Here is a 20,117-nt window from a genome sequence, read left to right as displayed (position 1 = left end):
AGTATAAAACACTACTGAATTTCTAGAAGTTCAGCAGTTACAATTTGTAACAGAAACAATTCAAGCTCTTTGTAGCTCTCCCCTAAGACCAGAGAATTTAGCATTTCCAGGGTATATTTAAACAAGTAACTTTTATCTTTCTTTATTTGTAAAGCACCAGATACATCAGCAATGAAACAAACAGCACAAACATCTTCAGCTACAAAGACTGTTATTGAAATTGAAAAGCATCCTAACAAAAGCAATGGTAGACCTTAAACTTTGCATGAAGTGTTCACAAGTGCTACAACACTTATTTTACAGAGAAGTGAATAGATGTATGTTTCAGTTGAAACTATGTCATATTTCAGTATTGCAAAAGAAAGGCAAAACTGATACAATTCGATTATGTCTTGAATATATTACTGGTATCTGCTAGGCAATGCACTGCATTTTTATTTCCCTCCACCTTCAATTTTCAAGGTTTTATTTTATTTAATTCCTGAAGAAAGGTTAGCTCCTATCAGTGAAATCTCTAAAATAATTGTAACAAAACTAAAAATTCTTTGCTTGCTTTTTCTTACTTTTTTTTTTAAAAAAAAAAAAAAAAAAAAAAAAAAGAAGTAATAACCTGGATTTAGTAAGGCAAGTAGCTCCTTAAATCCAAATGATAACTGAAGTTAGAAATACTCCTACTGTCAGAACTATCCAGGAAAAAATTAAGGGTGAGCATGAAGTTAAAATAAAAGCAGTTTTGTATTTTTGTTCAATTTCAGGAAGTCAGATGTTCTTAACAACAAAAAACACAACAACACCAAACAAAAACCAACTCCACTCTAATAGATTCAGTTACTCAAAGGGAAACTGGGAATTCCCAGCTTCCAAGGAAATTGCATTCATTAGGCTGAGACAGAAGACTGGATCGCTAAATGTCTTCTCTTGAAATATCTTCATGGTTCTCAAAATACAGATATCACATTTACATAAAGTGACCCAGTAAGAAAAATCTGTAAGTACCCAAATAAGATCTATGAATATGCAAAGAAAAGTACAAATATAGCTTTTAGATCCAACTGAATTAGGAATTCCACAACATACCGAAGACTTCATGTGGCAGAAATACACAATTACCAATGCTGAGAACAGATACTCATTATTTCTCAGCAATCCAGACAAGAAAGGCTGAAGAGCCCACAGCTGAGCTGATCCCGTGACCGTTTCCCTCCTCAGTTCACACACCGCACTGCTGTTCGGCACAGTTGTGCCTGGACTGGAACAAAATGTTTGATTTTTCAACTTTCTTTATTTTGACAAATTTTTCTCTTCATGTCTTACTTGGAATACAAAACATCTCCTGAGTGATCCTGGAGCTTGCATTTCTAGGAATCAAACCATAGGATCATAGGATAATTCGGGCTGGAAGTGATCTCCGGTCCTTAGGTCCAACCTCCTGCTCGGAGAAGGGTCAGGTGTGAGGCCAGACCAGGCTGCTCAGGCTGTCACCCGGTCAGGTCTTTCAAACCTCCCAGGATGGAGACTGCACAGCCTCTCTTGGTGACCTTTTCCAACACTTGACCATGCTCACGGTGAACACACATTTCCTGACGTCCAGCTAAAACACCTCGCTTCAATCTGTGTCATCACCTTTTGTTCTCCTGCCATGCACTGGGAGCCGGTCACCTTGATGAACTCCTTACAGGTAAGGAAGGCTGCTGTACAGGTCCCCTGAAGCCTCCTCTTCTCCACGCTGAACAAGCCCAGCACCCTCAACCTCCCCTCACAGCACAAGTGCTCCAGCTCCCTTGCCAACTTGGTGGCCCTCCAAGAACTCCTTCTAGTTTATCGAGATCTTTCCTGGAGCCCAGAATAGATTTTTTTTTCTTCTGCAGTCAACTGTCTTGGTAACTAAGAGGGAGCCTTCTATAGATGATGTAAAATGCTGCTCTCATCCATTTGGAAAGTTACTAAACATTTAATGTACGATTGTTAACAATTATACAAGCAATAAAGCTACTTGAATATACAATTGTCTGTCAGTAGTTAATAACAGGAGTCAGTATTTCCCATTTCAGCAAGAAGCAAATGAGCCATGAAATATATTAAAGCTTTTAATTGCAGTTGATACTTAACAGTTACATGGAAAATATCCCTTGCTATACAAACTTTTGGATTATTAACAAAACAGAGGCATGTTTTACCATCCCACAAGCCAGACAATCTCCCACACTAGGATTTTTATAGCTTTGGAACAATTCACTCTCCTCAAGACTGTATTAGAAAATTGATGCAAGAATTAAGTGCATTATAAGCGGTCGATAGCACTACCAGACTAGACATAAACTTCAGAGATAGTTGTCTCAGTTCATTTCAGAATCCATTCTTTGGGAAGATTTTTTTTAAACATGTCTGATAATTTGCTCCTTACATTTTTTTTTATGTTTTGCTTTTCTTAATAGTAACTGCTCCTTGCCGTTTAATATACATTCCTGTGACTCCAGTAAAACACACTGATATATATCCTAAGTCTTCCAGCAAAGACTAGATAGCCAAGGAAGGAGAAAGAGATGACTACATGGAGGTCTCTAGGACTATATTTCTAGAATGGCGTTTTGCCTGAAAATACAGTACAGCTATTAAATACAGGTGATACTGCAGAGAAGCAAACAACCAACTAGCTTTGCTTAGAACATGAGGACAGAATATTTGGAGATACACTCATCTAAAACTTCTGAGAATACAAGACAACTCTTAAATACAAAGTATTAGGTGGGGAAAAAAATTTAGAAGATTATTCAGACAGAATTAATAACTTCAGAACATACAAACTGTAGTTCTTTTTTATATTTTTTTACACACTAAGAACAACCATTTCTAATATTTTGCACCTACAAGTGCATACAACAAACTTAAAAACACAACTAAAGTGAAACTCCCACAGAATCAGTTGGTTTATAGAACAAGATGTATACTAAATTCTCCAATTAAAAACCTGTAAAGTAGTTTCAGTGCTTTTTAACCCACCTTCCCACAGCAGGGAATTAATCCCTCCAGGGGGATGCAAACAAACTTCAAAGAGAAGATTATACCCAGACACTAGTACTGTACAATGTAATGTTTACGGTCAAATTTGTTCAGATTTTCTGGCACTAGAATCCAGGTCAGATGTGCAGAAACAAAGACCAGTTATTAAAAGGGCTCCTGCAGTTACATCAAATAGTTGTGACGGTGTACAGCAGTAGGACAAGCCAAAACTGTATTCCAGTTACAACTCCTATGGAGGCTTTGGCACTAAAGGAAAGAGTTGCAGTTATTTGGCTCTCACTGATTGTAACAAACAAATACAGATATAGAAGGAGATAAGCGGCTCCCCAGCCAATAAAGTTACGGCTCATTGTACCATATATACAATAAACATAGGATTGCTTTGCCAAAGATCAATGGTATATTACTTCAATACGTGTTGACTAATTGTAATGATTTCATTTTGACATCCTTCCTTTCCATAACTTTCTAGAGACTGACCTCACAAAACAGAATCTTGAAATCAATTCTGAGATTAGGAATTTCAACTTTTGCTTTTCCTGTTTATTTTTTTAATCAACTTCACCAGTTATAGAAACAAGGATAATCAAACATTCACAAATACACTTCCATGTTGGTTTCAGCTGTTACAGGACTTCTCTAGCATAAACATAGGAATATTTCTCAGAAATAATATTATGGAAATATACCTGTATAGCTATAACTCAATAACAGTATTTGGTGAAAATCATTAGTTAGCCAAATCATAAGCTACTTCCATACCTTATTTCTAGATAAAATCATTTGATCAAAGGAAGAATTTTGGGAAGACAATGCTTTTGTATACATCTAAGAAATAGTAAGTAAAAATAAATTCCATAGAAAAACATTTGGACTATTTTTTAATTTAAACCTAATCATTCCTCATACGAGCAGAAATATAAATCTGAAAATGCTTTTACTTTTTCAACTCAGTGAAGTAAGAGTTATTTCTATTCCAAAAGACAAAGGACAAAACGGTCAAAGAACCCAAGAAACTGTCCACAAATAGGGACAGAGGCAGGATTTTCATATTATTAGTCCCAACTGCAAAAGATTCCAGCTTTCTTTAAAAGGTAGAAGAACATAATAATGAATATACCTCATTACCTTGCACTACATGGTTAAGAATAGTTTTAGCCAAGAAATAGGTAGAATTACAGCACAAAACAGTACCTTTCCCAATGCAACTGATGCCTGAATAAGTTACTTCTGCATACACTTCAAAGGTAGTTTCCGGATTTTGTCTGAAAGGGGAAAAAAAGAAAAGTATTTAACACACAGATTTTTTTTTCCAAGCATGCTTTCAATTACTCAGACAAAAAGGGTTCTAAGAATGCATACATTACAGTGACAACTTCATAAAATAGATTCCTTGTTTTATGGCCTGAGAACCTCAGATCTTTCTGCCTTGCAGGAATGTAACAGGTAGGCACTGAGGCTCAGATCAGTCAGTATGAACAGTGTCCAAATGAATTCCACCAAGAAAAATTTAAATAAAAAACAATTGAAATCAAGCACACAGATCCTTTATGTCATTTCAATCACCGTGACCTGTCTGCATTTCTACATATGAAAATGTCACAGGCCTGTTATTCAGAAACTTTGCCAGAAAAAGAGAACTATGCTTTTTGTTCCCCTGGGTAACATTCTGCAAAGCAATGCTTATTTCAGTTCTTGGGCATAATATCAACTGTGATTACATATACAACTTGCAAAAGCAAGTTATTTTTTATTTCACATTTACTTTCAAATGAGAAAGTAAATCGCTGTATATGCTAAATACCATCTTGGATATTTTTTCAGAAAAAATAAAATAAAACCTAATTACCCTTTTCTCTTCACCAATTTGAAAGCAGAGTCAAATTGCCCAACATGAAACAAATAAAACAGATTCACATTTTCATTACTGTGACCCTCAAGTTCAACTTCATGACACCTATTTATTCAGAAAAAAAAAAAAAAAAAAGGAAAAAAAAAAGCAGCAGCAGTCAAGAGGATGCAAAGCCACTTTAGGCATACATTGCTGGGGAAAAAAAAAAAAAAAAAAAAAAGAGGCTGTATTTAGGATGAAGACAGTTCCCTTCTTTAATACCTCTTAATAACTGTTGCATCTCTTTGTCAGAAGGGCCCTGCTGGAGAATATTTCAAATGCACAAGGTTTAGCCTCAAGACACTGCAGTCTTAAATGTGGAAAGTTGCCAGATGCAGATGAAAAAAGGAAATAGGTGATATGGTTAAAGGAGATACCAAATTCAGCTACAAAAGGCAAATGAAGCTTACAGAAAGAGCCTATTCTGATCCAGAGTTATTAGTATACCAGTACTAAAAGTAGAAAGTTAATGTTATATGACTGAAAAAAACACTTAGCCTACATTTTCAGCTCTTACTAACATAATTCTAAAGCCAACTCCATAAATGAAGCTCTGGAAATACACTTCATAAGGAGCATATAAATGCCGCAAGTGATTGTATAAGAAAGCATATTTTGAGTTCAGTTTCTGCCTAACAATTTTAGCAACTCCAGAATTTTTGATGAGATTAAAGAGAACCACACATTAGACTTCATAATTTTTTGGTTACTGAAATAGGGATTTTGTAAGTCGGAACATGTGACACTTTATTCTTAGATTTTCCAGTTAAAACTAAGTATCAAAACTGTTCTAAATTTATAGCTGTTTTTCTAGTGATAATATTGTCTCCTATGTGTTAACGTAAACTATCTAAAATTAGAAATCTGTTGAGGTATAAGTAACTTGTAAATTCTGTTAGTTCCCTTACAGCTACAAATGAAAACAATGGCAAGAAAAAAAAATTATATTTATGCCAGAATTCCCGTCTGAATAATAAAAAACAGCAACAAAAAAATCATCTTCCTCAGCATCTCAAACCAAAAATATAAACATGTGAAGGAGTTAAGCCTGCTCTTCAGAGAATGTATATTATTTTTATCCTACTTTAACACCAAAAGTGATTAAAAAAAACATTTCTACTCATGCCACAGACCCACTCAGTGCAAGTCAAATGGCTCTAAGCCAAATCCCACACCTATTTAAATTAACAGAAAAGCTACCATTGGTTTCAGTAGCATAGGATCACACTCTACAATTTTACAGAGCACCTCTCAGGAGCAACAATATTGTCCACAATTCAATTAATTTTAATTTAATTTGCCACCAGTTCCCAACTGATTTGCATTTAGTAGCCATTTTTCTGAGCAGTGCATTGGTAAGTTATGAGAACCTAAGATCAGCAAAGCAACTATTACTTTGCAGCATGAAATAAACTTGCCTAATTTTCTTTGTGCTGCACATGATCTGCTTCAAAAATTCAGATTCTTAGCTATGTTGCTACAGTCCTGGCACAGGATGAGTATGATACGATAACCACTTAACACAGAAAAATTATTTTTCCGTTAAAATTTATTGCTGTGCAGCCTTATCTTACCCTCCTTGTTTATATCTCTATTTTTAGCACCCTGTTTCCTTAATTAAAAGTTTATACATTTTCTAATATTTTTCCAGCTAATGGTTAAAATAACAAACACCTTTTTAGTATTATGTTAGGGTCTGTGTTTAAATTCTGCAGTGAAAACACTGCTTAACACAGCTGGCAAGAGCACATGCTATATACCAAAACTTTCAGACAAAAAGACATTAAATTTTTCTATTTTAATATTCCATGACAAACGTTCACTTATTCCTAGGAACAGTGAAATTGAAGTAGTTTTGCCAAGTCAGAAACTCTGTATTAAAGACTGCATTCAAGAAGCCAACACCTCGGTATGAGAATGAAGTCAACGTGAGAATGAAGCCATTGTTGAATTCTGAGCATTTTATAACTTTTCGGTGGAATTAAGGAAACAAGTCACTAAGAGGCTTCATACAGTTTGCAAACACTGCATAAACATGCATCATAATATGTATATTTTGCAGTCTCTTTTTATGATTACTAACCTGCCCCACAGCCATGTAATGCTGCATGTGCCTTGTACCGAAACCTCAGCTCACTGGACCTGTCCCCAGCGCTGGGAACCCAAACCCCCTTGTGCAAAGATCTCCCCTCACAGCCTCCAGGTAGCACTCAGACACATGCTGAATTACCAAGTGAACATACATATGATAAAAAAAGCAATGCACAGGACACATATGTAAAAAGTACCGCATTTATTTGATAACTCGATAATCTGAAAAAGGAGTGCAATAATTTTTGTAAGTAGAAATTTAGGATGAGTTTTTATGAGAAAAGAACACTTCTGTGATAAGTGCTCTTTGTAGGAATTACTGCAAACCTCTTCGATGTAGAAATTGCTTTAATATCAAAACAATATGTAAGAAATTTTATATTGAAATAATATTTTAAAATAAGCCTTACACAAGATTTATGAAGAGTAAAATTAAAGTTCTTCTCCGAAGCTGTCTATATGGAAGTGCACATCTCATACACCTACGGCCACAATCTGGATTCTGTCAGCAGTGTTCTCCCTACACATAGGACAATGCAGTAGCACTTATGACAGAAAAAATCATTCTACTTACAAAAACGATGCATAAGAGAGGAGCCTGACAGTGTTTGATCGTTAGCTCTCTTGTCGCAAGACTTAGTTACTGATCTCTTACAGAAAAAGTTATAGAAGTTCAGGATTGCTAATCCATTGCCGATATCGCACCTCCAGCCCTTACTAACTTCCATGTCTTTAACTTTTTCTGCCTGGTATTGCCTAAGTAGGTAATACCACATCTCAGTACATAGCAAGCTCTACAGCAAACAGACCAGCACCAGGGATCTCTTCTTTCTTCAGTGAAGCCCAATCACTGCTGGGATGGACCAGGGCAACTTTTTTACTCTGTAAAGCAATTCCATGCAAGAAACTGGTCCTGACACATTGTTCAAAATAGGTAAATAGGTACTAAGCACTGAAGGGTACCACGACGCGAGAACAACCAGGCCAACTAGACTCCTTTTCCAAGAGCCTGCCCAGCTCAGGGTGCCTCGCACACGCCATAGGGCACGCGCCAAGGCGAGGAGCAACGCCCCGGTGGGACCTTGTTCTGTGCCTGCAGCTACCCGCACGCCAAAAGCTTACAGTACCGCTGGCAACTTCGTGATTTCCTTCTGATGCAGCTACTGATAATTTCCTCTAAGCAATTGTTCACTCTAATGACTCATTACTATACATCCATCAAAACTATAACTGACATATGTCTGGGTTTCATGCGGAGCATATCGCAGAGTGTGCAAGTGATCGTGTGCCAGAGTTTAATATCCCTCCTAATTATCAATCCATAGCAAGAAGCAAGAAACCTGACTACTGGATTTTTGCTAGGGTTCCAAAACTCACTGGCACTATGAGTAAAGAGGGCTTGCCTCAGTATACCCCATCATAAAATTATTTTCGTGCTCCCAGCCCCTGCCCCAACCAGGAAGCTACTTATCACCCTGAAAAGTACTTCAGATGATTCAAAGAATCATTTAAAAATCACAGAAATTCAAATGTACAGTATTTTACAGAAATTCAAAATGCTGGTCTGTTTCGGGCCAGAATGTGTTTTCCAGATTTTAGTTTATTTCTTTACTACTAGATCCCAGAAGGATAATTAAAATAAAGCCTATATAAAAATAAAAATAAAGCCAGAAATCTAATTAAGAAGGATAGAACATGAAAGTCCTGATAGCAATAGCAAAATTTCAAATTTGAAAATAAATCCGAGCAGAAGCCCAATTTTGTTTTCAAGTTTGTAACAAGAACTTTGTTCCTTACTTCCCACAAGAGGGGAAGCACAGCATTAACTTCAGATTCATTAATGTCACGGCTTGGGAAGCCCACCTGTTGACAGCGAGGAAGATTACTTCACAGAGCAACTTCACCAATATCTTTAGACTCTATTCCCTGCCTTAGGGTTCTTTGCAAAAGCATTGTGCTGCACACCACCGACATATTAGGTGAGAGGTGAACACCACCCTCAAGTCAGCAAATGCCTCCAGAGTCTGGGCTGCTTCTAAGAATCTTACACGAAGGAACGAAACTTAGAAAAAACACCCTTTGGAAAAAGGAAGAGGTCAAAAGAAAAGCCTCAAATTACCTTAAAATGGAGCGTACATGTATTCTAGGCAGACTCTTTTTTAAGTTCTGTATTTCTGAATTATGGCATAAGTTGTACGGTATGTTAATTAATTTAATTAATTAGATTAACTGTTAAGTCTTAAACCCCACTTGAATCACTTTAGGTGAAACCTTAGATTTATCTGTAATTTTGGGAAAAAAAGCTACAAGCATTATGCCACATGACAAATATTTAACACTTTTCATTCCAATTCCTTCATTTTAAACCTGGATATGATACCGCACATGTAAAATGTGCTGTAATATTAGCAACAAAATCCACTCTTCCCTTTTAATAGTTATCATTTCCCTTGGCAACACAGAAGGTGAAAGATCCTGCCCAAAGATGTTTAACAAAAATCTCAGTGTGGTTAGACATCTGGCTCAAAAGAGCAGACCTGACACGTCTCTGAGATAGGCTCTCTCATTCTTTGCGTAATTCACGATTGTTGTGAACGGTGCTCAAGTAGAATAAGGGCAAAAGCGCGGTGCTGTTGTAGTTTGTATCAGAGGAAGGAAAATGAAATGTATTAATTGTCCCTCAATGCAAAATTAATTGATCACTCAGCAGACAAAATGCTTTCTCATGAAGTCCTGGAGGAATGAAGCATAATGCTTATACAGGGTCACCACCTCTGTTTTCCTGGCAACATAGAAAGACGCAGGATTTGCCAGTTATCTGAAAGAGACACTCACACCGAAACAGACTTTGTACAGATAAAGCCCGTAAGTCCGTTGGTGCTTATAAACACTTCTAATTGCCACATCTCCCGCCTCAGCGAGGGCTCCAGTTGAAGCTCCCCATCCAAGTGCCTGCATCCGCACTCAGCAAAGCAGACGCAAGAGAGCATCACCCACTTCAAGTGGTTTAAGAAAAAGGCATCATAAAAAGTGATTTCAGACCACAATTTTTGAAGTGATCCATGCAAGGATGACTGCTGCCAGATCCAACACTCTAAGTTACAGAAAACGGCAACGGTTTTAGACTGAACTTGTACTTTGAACAGAAGCTAAGAGTTTAACTTATTTTTCTTTGATTTTTTGTAGCAACAGTGGAGAACCCATACTCCACAGAAGGGCAAAAAGCGTCCTTTCCCAGAGAAGAAAGGTTGCTTTCTGGAAGCAACCAGTCACCTCAGCACTATGACTGCGGGCACTCGCTACCCATTTACATTTTCCTACACCAGTACAGGTACGTGTACCCAGCCTAGAGGCTTGGGAATACAGAGACGTGTCATCACACCAAGGACGATGCAAACTACTGCTGCTACTCCAGTCTTATACTCAAATTAGACAACAGAGGTGAAAAGTTGAAGCCCTGTGTAATCCTGACAAGCAACGTGTTAAAGAAAGAAAAGCTGTTGCTCAACGGCACCTACTGACATTGCTCAATGAGATACGGGCTAACTGGACGTCCCCAGCACAGCTTGCACACACAGAGATGCCAGCGCTCACTGCACAGCCACAGCTTTACTGCACCCCTACCCACCTCAGAGGAAGGAATTACCCTGGCACAGCGCAATGAACTGAGATCTCTATCAGGATCCGTGACTTATCAAGAGCTCCTACCAATAAATCAACCCCTGAGTTATGAAAATGCTGAGACCCACTGCGGGCAGGGAGCTGCAGGCCTGACTGCAGCGCCCCTCGCCTCCCCCCGAGCCCCGAGCCGGTGCCCTTTGGGGTGCCCCCTGCAGCCCACCCCCCCCCTCCCCTCAGCCCGACCCCCACCCCCCAGGGCAGTGCCCTCAGCCCCAACCCTCGGGGCCCGCACAGCCCCAGCCGGGCCCCAACCCCCGGCCCGGCCCCGCGGGGGTTCCGTGGGGATGCGGCTCACGGAGCCGCCGGGGCCGGGAGGCGCCCCCGGGCCTCGCCGTGCCCCCCTCGGCCAGCGGCGGGGCCGGGCCGTGGCCGTGCAGCGCGGGGCCCCCCCCTCGCCCGCCGCCCGCCCCCGGGGCTCGGCCGTGGCCCACCCGCGGCCTCCGCTCGGTCCCGGTGCCGGTCCCGGTGCAGGTCCCGGCCGCGGCCCCTTCCCCCGCGGAGCCCCGGGGCGCTCACCGGATCCGGGATCCCATGGTCCGCGGGGGGCCGCATAGGCCCGGGCCCGAGCCGGAGCGAGGCGGGGCGGGGGCGGGGGCCGGCGCTGGGCGGGCCGCGCTCTGTGCGCCGCATCGGGCCCTGCTCCGGCCCGGCCCGCGTCGCCGTCGCCCGGGGCGCGTCACGGAACGGGGGCTGCCGGGAGCTGTAGTGCGGCGGGGACAAGGGGGGGGCGGCTCGGAGCCCCCCCACTCCCTCCCCGCACCGTCCCCTCCTTGGGCCGCCTCAGGGCAAAAGTGGCGGGAAGGGGGCTGAGGGAAGGGGGGGGAAGCGCCCCCCGCCCCGCGCCTCCTGGCAGCGGGCGCCGGCTCCTCAGGCACCCCCCGGGCAGGTCCAGAGCCCGCAGCGATGCCCTGAGGGGAGACCCCCGAGCAGATGGCACCTGGGGAGACCTGGGGAGACCTGGAAGGGTCCCAGCTGTCCCCAGAGGGCCGGTGGGTGGCAAGAAGCGCCCGAGCCCTCGGGCAGAGAGAAGGAGCTGGCTGAGGAAACAAGGGCGAGCCCTCAGACAGAGATGGGGAGCTGTGCCCTGCAGGGCTGTGGCAGAAGCGTAGGATGCCTAGAAAGTGCAACAAGCCCAAGTGAAACAGCAACAAGCACCAGTAAAAGAACAACAAGCCCAATAGGGCCCTAAAGGGGACTGGAGGCTTCCCAGGCAGAAGTGAAGGAGAGATGAGATGAGATGAGATGAGATGAGATGCGGTCTGCTGAAAACAGAGCTAACGTTGACTCAGAAATAGTGATGAGACAGATGTTGGAACATGCCTTGTTGGAGCTGGCAAACAGGATCAAACAGGCACCCCAACATTTTGATGAACATGTTTTACAATAAGTTTTGAGGAAGTTTTGGGCAATTTCTAGCATAGTTTGCCAATATAAGACTAAGAGGTGGAGATGATTTGCAGTGGAGAAGGGGAAAAACGTAATGGAAGACTTTCTTTACAAAGACTTCCAAAAATGCAGCTCAGTGCTGAAGCCACCTGCTTCTGGTCAGCCAGAAAGATGGGAGAGAGGCCATACGATATACTACATATCCCTTTTGCTCCCCACAGAGCTGGGTAGGAGAAACCGTACCGTCCTCATTCAAGCAATAAATACAAAATACGGTAGACATTTATGGAGAAAACCCTAGAAAACTTTCTCAGTTACAATTCAAAACCTCAGGGGAGGTGAGAAGAAAGGGGTGCTCCTCATTCCCCCCTGGGACCAGGTGCCTGCACCCCACACTTCCCTCACACCCTCTGCCACGTAGCCTCAGGGTTTGTGCTGCCTGGGGGCCTGGCCCCACTCGGTACCCTGGTTTAGTCCTCTGGGGTCTGTTGCTGTCAGCCTCATGTCTGTGGGACCGCACCGGGTCACTGAGGCCCAGCCTGTGCCACGATTGCCCACAGCTCCTGACTTGCCCTCCTTTACACCTTACATAAAGGTGAGCCATCCACAGCAGGGTGCCCTGGCTCCTACAGACATGCCCACATCAATGTAAGGTAGCTTTTCAGACAAAATGAGTGTGTGCAGACTGAGGATATTCTTCCCCTTTAACTAAACCATTGCAGTAAAGTTTACCAGTACAGTGAAAGTTTTACCCTCATTTGACAGATATATGTATGATTATAGGGATACTGTTAAAATTGACTATGAAAGAAAAAAAAAAAAACGCAATCAATAATAACAGAAAAAATAAGGAAGCTGATAAATGCAATGCTGCTGCAGTACAGAATAACAATAAGGAAAAACATAAATATAAGAGCAGTTAACACAGTTTCTTAACTTTCATCACCCTGTTTGGAAAATGGACTGACGTTAGACTTAAGAGGTAGAGCTAGGTACTCTTTAGTTTTGCTCTGTTTTGTTTACTGCTTATTAGGTAACCCAAACTACATTTTCTCTAGTTTTGTTGATGGCACTGATGTCTGCAGCTTGCCCAATGGTTTGCTGGTAATTGTGTAATGGTTACAAGCCAGTAGAGACTGTGAAGCCCCTGTGGAAAGAGGGGGTTTAACCGCGTAAGGGTTACAGCAGTAGCCGGCTGGCCTGTCCATGGAGCAATGTTTTTGAATGTCTCAGAATAAATGAGCTGATTAACTGTGAATCACTGTCCCAGAAGAGATGAAGCATTAATAGCAAACAAAAGGGAAACAGAAGGGAAACTTCAGGCAGAAGAAAATAATCCAGGAATTAAAAGACTGGTGAAAGCCTTAGGATGCTTTCCAGATTGACCAGAAAGGCTTAGTTCAATACCACAGAAACAGATCTTATACTGTACGCTCTAGGCTGAGCTTATATTTTAATACCTTAGTCACCCACAGCACCAAAAATACTAACTGAGGAGGAACAGTAGCAATGTTTTCATGTTGACAACCCTTCTGAAGTGTGCTGTAATCTGAATTTACTTGGGAAATTCTCTGCTACATCTCAGGCAATGGGAGTGGCAAGAAACAAAATGCTGGCTTCATAGATCTGTAGCTTCATCTGAAAGGTTGTGTCTTGAAACAGAATACACTGGCACCAGAATAAGATTGGTTATAATGCACGTGTCATTTTTCACATTTCTCAGTGGAGGAAGATTAGGAAAATCCCTATCAGTGTTTATAACCTGATAGAAAGCTTATTAAAGATATTCTGTTTAGATGCGAAGCACAAGTTATTTAATTAACCTCAAGCTTGTAATGCTTGTTGTTATCTAATACACCTCATGAGTTATGGATCAAGTCATTGGCCCATTGCGTGTGCAAACAGCCTCCAGAAGTGTTCATGTATGTTGCTTTAGAAAAAGCAATCTGTTCCTAGTGCTCCCAAACTGTGATTCACAAGGCATTGTTGGGATTGCTGGTTAGCCTTCAGAGACATTAATTTATGCCCCGAAACAAGAAAGTTATTGGTTCAGCATATGTCCTTCCTCATATGGATGGAAATGGGTTACGTGTACTTGTTTTCCATTGTGGGTTAAGAAACAGGGATCTGTAATTGCGAAGTGTAATTTATCTTAGGGAAATACAAAAGGAAAAAAAAAAAAGACAAAAAAAAAAAAAAACAGGAAAAGAAAGTCATAAGAACATAGCTGATAAGTTAAATAAAAGGTCTGTCTAGCTCAGAATTCTGTCTCTAAAGCTGGACACTGGCAGATGTTTGAGGATGAGTGTGGGAACAGGGAATTTTATAGGATCTTCTCCCAGCCTCCAATAAATTAATCTATTTTCTTAGCTAGAGGTGCTATTTTTATATAATTGCTTTGGTGATTTTTTCTTCAATTAATTTATTGCTTTTAAACGTATGTACAATTTAAAATTTGCTACCTTTTACGGCATGGAGTTTCCATAGCTTAATGGCACGCCAGGTAAAAAAAACACCTCCGTTTGTTTGTGTTGAACCTGCCACATTGATTTCATTTGATCGCCCCTAAATCTTACATTAGAAGTGTCGGGAAAGGACTGTTTCTTATTTACCTTCTTCATCTCCATATGATTTTATTGTCAAAATAAGAAATGCGGAGGTATCTCAAGTTTTCTCATAAAACAAAAAAGGTTCTTTCCTTCCACGTCTGCATAGCAGAGTGGCAACATTATGCCTACTTTCTATACAGTACATAAAAAGGTAAGTAAGCAGTAAAATACCTTTCCTTTTAAGTGTTTGAAGTACCATACACTGAATGACCTTTTCATTCTCCATTCACAAAGAAATACGAAATAACTATTCTTATTTCTGAAACCTGTGATTATACCAATAGCTATAACTCAGGCCCATGAAATCCTTTAATATAAAGAGCTATGCTGGAGACTCATTCCCCTAAAGAAAAGAGCCCAGGATGATTGACCTGAAATGACCTCTTCATTTTTTAGTGAAAGGAGATCTAAATATGGCAAACATTTCCTTGTGCTACTGTCTCTTAACAGACTACATTTTCTCCTGTACGAATCTCTTATGAGGAAAAAAAAAAAAGGTTATTTAATTTTGTGGGGAAACTAGCAAAATGTCTACCAGAGCTGTCTGTTCTCTGACTTGAACCATGCAGTGATTTTCCTGTCAGAAAATCTATTTTATTCTCTTTATAAATTTCCATTGCTTGCATCACTTACAATATTGATCATATTTTCTCTTTCGGGGTTTTAAGCAGGCTTTTATACTGTTGACCTAAAGAATTAAAGAATCACAAGTCTGCTGCCATAAAAAAAGTGATAAAATTATTAAAATTAGTTATTATTTTAAAAGAAACATACAAATCCTATACATTTTTGCTCATTTAATTTACCTTCTTTCCTCTTTTTTGAGAGAAAACTAATCCAAGCATTCAAACCGATGTCAAAGGACGATTATTAAAAAATGTTCCTTTTCTCTTTAGATTTCATTTTGGAGTGCTGAAAAAGCCTGTACTCCCTCTCACATCACTCAATACCTATAGCTAGTGATAAAGCTCAGGTCAAAGAATTATTGATCTAGTTGGCCTGGATCTCTCTTTTGAAAGCAGAATATAGATAAAAAACATGGTTCAACCTGAAGCCAAGCTGCGGAGCTGCAGAAAGCATGAAGCGCTGAGCTTTCTGAAGAACTTTGGCTTTGTGGGAGATCGTATGGTGCTTCAATTCGTAGCTGTGGAATTCTCAGGGATTCTTAGCATTGCAAAATGACGACGGATCTGTGAATGATCAGAGCAAGGTGTCTCACCTTGGTGACTGCACACCGGCATCCGTGCGCTGATCTCTAGGTTTGTCGGTCTCAGTTCCTGAAATCTGGGTATTAAGTCAGATGTCCAAAGCACACAGATGCTTCTCCGTAAAGGCTCTTGCCAGTTCATCATCCCGTTACCCACAATATCCAACTCCGATTGAATTAAAAGTTCACTTCAGGCTCCCCAATTTGTCAATCAGAGTTCACCTGTGGAGTGGTAGCTAACTTCTTTCGTAGGAGCTGGATTTTAACAGCTGTGATATTCACCGTCTGAATGCTGAATATGGTTGTGGATCTTACACTGTCAGAACCCCATGAAAAAGCCTCCTATCTTTTGTTTGCTTTTCTGTGACTATGTTCTTATCCTAAAAAGCCAAACTTTTATTGTTAGGTGTGTTTCTAAAAGCTTAGAGACTTAAATCTTATGTGATGGGTCTATCAAAGTATTTGAGTGAGAGAAAAGCAGGCAGGTGAGCAGTGAGAGGCTGGTGCTTAGAAAGGTGTGACGGTGAGAGTCGCTGCCTTTGTTGCCTGTTCCCCACGTGGTGCGCTGGACGCCGTGTTGTGCTGTCTCCTGGCAGCATCTTTCCCATGTTCACTTCTGTTATTACTTGTTCCGTCTTTGTGCCTGTATCGTGCAACACGGCCCTTGTCATTTGGGAAATTCAGTTATAAATTTCTTAAGCTTTTACCTTTACCTTTACCTCAGTGCACTTGGCAGCCCCGCACAGCAGATTTTGTCTTAAAGGCTGGTGTTTCTGTATCAATTTCAGCGTGGCAAATTCATATTTTCTTTGTAGAGAGACAATTACCTGCCAAAGTGAAATGAATTAGAACTGTGTGTGGCAATGCTCTCTTATGACTGTATTTCTAAATAGAAGGCATTTTCTGTATGACACTTTATCTGACATTTTCAAAGTTTGCACTCAACTTTTTGAGCTTGCGATTGGTTGTCAGGTTCTTTCCTTGCAGACAATCATTATGCTACAGCTGAAATGTTTCTAACACTCCATTTTAGCAGAACTGCATTCTTATTTTTAGAGATGCACATTTTTGCTTCTGTAGTCTACATATCTCCAATTATCAATTACACTGCTGAAAAAAGCACAAACAGGTTTTTATGAGGGAGAGACTACCATCAATACCCCCAAACATAAATATAAATCTTGGTAACAACTAATTACTGCTTCTATATGTCCTTGGAAACGATCTGCAACTAGTTTTAAAGGATGCATAGTTTGGTACCTTGCTTTTTCTGTAATTCTTATGGGATTTTCAGGTGTCAAAAATGCTGCTCTTCTGCCAAGCCCCAGCAGCAAGGCACTGCCACACAGGCACGAGTGCAGAGGTCGCACCTCCTGCTGGGCTGAGCAGCAGAAACAGCCCCATCTTCTGCGAGGCACCAAACGCTGCCCTTTCCTACAGGCCCCTTGAGATGCTGCAGCATTGGTCCTCACCGTTTCAACAAGTTCCATCAAGAGGAAATGAGCTTGGCGGTGTTTGTCATCTTCTCCCTGCAGTCTACCGCAGTTGGCAGAAGTTCTGTCTTTTTTTTTTTTTTACCTGAAAATCTCATACATATTTCAATCTCCAAGTTTTCACCCAAGCAGCTTTAAAATAGCAGTAGGTTACCTACTTCTTGCTTTGCTCTGTGGGTTATATGTCCCTCCTTGCATCTAGCAAAAAAAAACTCTGGCTATGGCTTCTCAGAATGGCTCTGCCTTCATAGTCAAAACACACTGCCTAGCTGGTTCTTGCTCTGAAGCTGTTGAAGACACTATTTCATCTGCCAATAATAAAGAAGCAACTGACCTAAGTTACTCTTCTCTATTCACCTTGCTGTGATGGCAGAGTGCTGACTATACCATTATTGCTCTATAAAGCAAAGTCAGATTTATGAGGCAAAATCTATGATGGTATGGTTCCAGCTAGACAAAAAAAAAAAAAAAGCCCAGTATGAAAATAGTTATTCATATCTGTGATAGCCTTTGTCGCAGAAAAGATAACCCTCCTGTGCTGAAAGGAATAAGATCACTGATGTAAATCAGACTGCTACATTCAAGTCCCTCTAAGTTATTAATGAGCCTGGAAGAACAAGGATACTTAGGAGACATCCAGAACAGCAAGACGTAAGTTGTTGGAGCAGAGGGAAGTACTTACTTCGTATGATACTAAACTCGTGAACAGCAGACTGCTTAGCACCAGCTTAAGCTGGTGAACTCAGCATGAAAGAAAGGGAAGGAAAAAGAAAGAGAGAAAGAAGGAAGGAAGGAATCTATAAAAGACAGTGTTTGTAACTTGGCAATGTGTATTATTTAAAACGAGATGTTATGTTTTGGTGCACTCGTTCTAGAAATAAAAATAACAAAATTTTGGTATGAAGTGTCGGTGTAAGCAATATGATTTTCCTCAGCTTTTCCCATCTCACAGCTGATGGGATTCTAATTTGTTTCACATTTGTCCATTTTGTGTTTTCAGTAGTAATTACTTCAACTTTTTAACATAACTGTATTTTTGAAGCCAGGCTTCAAATATTATCACTACATTCACCGTAAACCAAAAGGCTACTCGCAGTGGCAGCTTCACTGCCCTGCTAACAGGGAGTCTCTTTATCCTTTTTGCCATACTGGATGGTAATGGGATAACTATTGATGGCCCAATACTTATTAAGATGTCATCAGACAACATGTTGTCAGAAGCCATTATTTTTAAATTGTTATGACAAAAAAATCAAATAGCACTTCTATGATGCTATCCACTTGTTTTGTCAATGGGAAAGTACGTACTTAAGAAAAAAAAAAGTATAATGTTAACATCAAGATTAAGTTCATACTTGTGTGTGGAAAAAAGATCAAATATTCAAATGACTATAATCTTCAACAGCATAACAGTGATCAAATAGTGCGGGCCTGAGTCCTACTTAGTTTATACCAATTTTGTGTTACGGTAATTCCATATGATTGCTGAAGCACGGCATTCGAAAATACCTTGACCGCTTTCACAATAGAGGAGAGGTTTCTTCCTAAACTGCAGGTGTTATTTAGGAAAAATAAGAGTGTTGGTTTATTTCTCAATGTTAGTTTGATTAGTTCTCTGAGACTTACGGTTCCATTCCATACTGGCAAAAAAATCCCAAGTGCCCTGAAACGCACTTCTCCCAGATTCATCACTCATAAAAAGTCAATTTTATTTACGCAATTAGTGCAACTGTACCACATCAGGATGTAATGAGGTAATGCCATGAGCTCTGAAATGCCATCCCCTTCCGTATTTAATGGAGGAACTTTAAATAGGAAACTGCAGCAGACACTATGTGCACGACATCAGATATCTTCCCTTTCTCTAAAATGGGGATAACGCCCTGCTGGAAATGCTCTTTTGTACTTGGTTCTGACTATGTTGCAGATTTATTTAAAATCATATAGGGGAGATATCTGCATGCTCCTGTACTTCTGCCACTAAATGGAGCCATTGTTAATTGATTTAATTTATTCTGGTCTTACAGAAGACTAGGTGGCATTTCGCAAGTGTTTGTGTAATGTCCTTGGTCTTTGTTATTAATTATCCTCTAAGTACATCCCCTTTTCCAGACTTCCCAGTTAGTTTTGCTGGAATGTTTTTGTTTTTTTTTTTTAAATGTTTTCAAATATGTATCTTAGAGCTATAAAGACCTAAGTCAAGAAAAGCTTCCCTTAAGTAATACACAGGAGTTAGTTTATAAAGTAACTAAAGTTGAACCACTAAGTAATAGTGACCACAGTATAATTAACTTCAACATCCTCAGGGGAGAGATTGTACAAAAAATGAGGAAGCCAGTTAAAAAGACCCTAAAGTCAAAAGTGAGGAAATTAAAATCCTTAGACTCAGCATGGAGGCTGCTTGAGCAACCATAACAGTGTAACAGAAGGCATGCATAATCCTAAACAAAAAGGGAAGCTGACAAGCGAAAATGAGCGATATGGATACGGGAAGGTTCAAGAAGTTAGTATAGGCAAACATATTTTTCTCAAGGTAGAATTTTAACTTGTAAAGTCAATAGGGATAAAATATAGTAGCTAAGATACACAGGGAAGATTAGAAGGATGACAGAGGATTTGAGGAGCAGATAGCCTGACATGAAAACAAGATTTTTTCAAGTACTAAGAAGCAGCAAGCCTGCAAGAGATTTTGTAAGTCCAGTGGGCTATTTGGTAGGAGAGTGAGAAAGCTAATGAGA

The 20,117-nt window shown here is 40.4% G+C and overlaps 1 protein-coding gene across 6 annotated transcripts in view; it reads right to left on the bottom strand.

Moving 5' to 3' along the window:
* The window catches only part of DENND1A (DENN domain containing 1A), a 190,604-nt gene extending 179,346 nt beyond the window's left edge, over nt 1–11,258 (bottom strand). For all 6 annotated transcript variants that reach the window (XM_032200166.1, XM_032200169.1, XM_032200167.1 and 3 more), the window contains exons 1-2: nt 11,201–11,258; nt 4,216–4,286 (exon numbers count right to left, since the gene is read on the bottom strand). In XM_032200166.1, coding sequence (XP_032056057.1) covers nt 4,216–4,286; nt 11,201–11,217 — 88 coding nt within the window. In that variant the 5' untranslated portion in view covers nt 11,218–11,258. The remainder of the gene's footprint in view (nt 1–4,215; nt 4,287–11,200) is intronic.
* Between the last annotated feature and the right edge of the window lie 8,859 nt (nt 11,259–20,117).

Source organism: Aythya fuligula, chromosome 19 (assembly GCF_009819795.1).
Source record: "Aythya fuligula isolate bAytFul2 chromosome 19, bAytFul2.pri, whole genome shotgun sequence".
Taxonomy (NCBI): domain Eukaryota; kingdom Metazoa; phylum Chordata; class Aves; order Anseriformes; family Anatidae; genus Aythya; species Aythya fuligula.
This window is presented reverse-complemented; position numbering and strand designations above follow the sequence as displayed.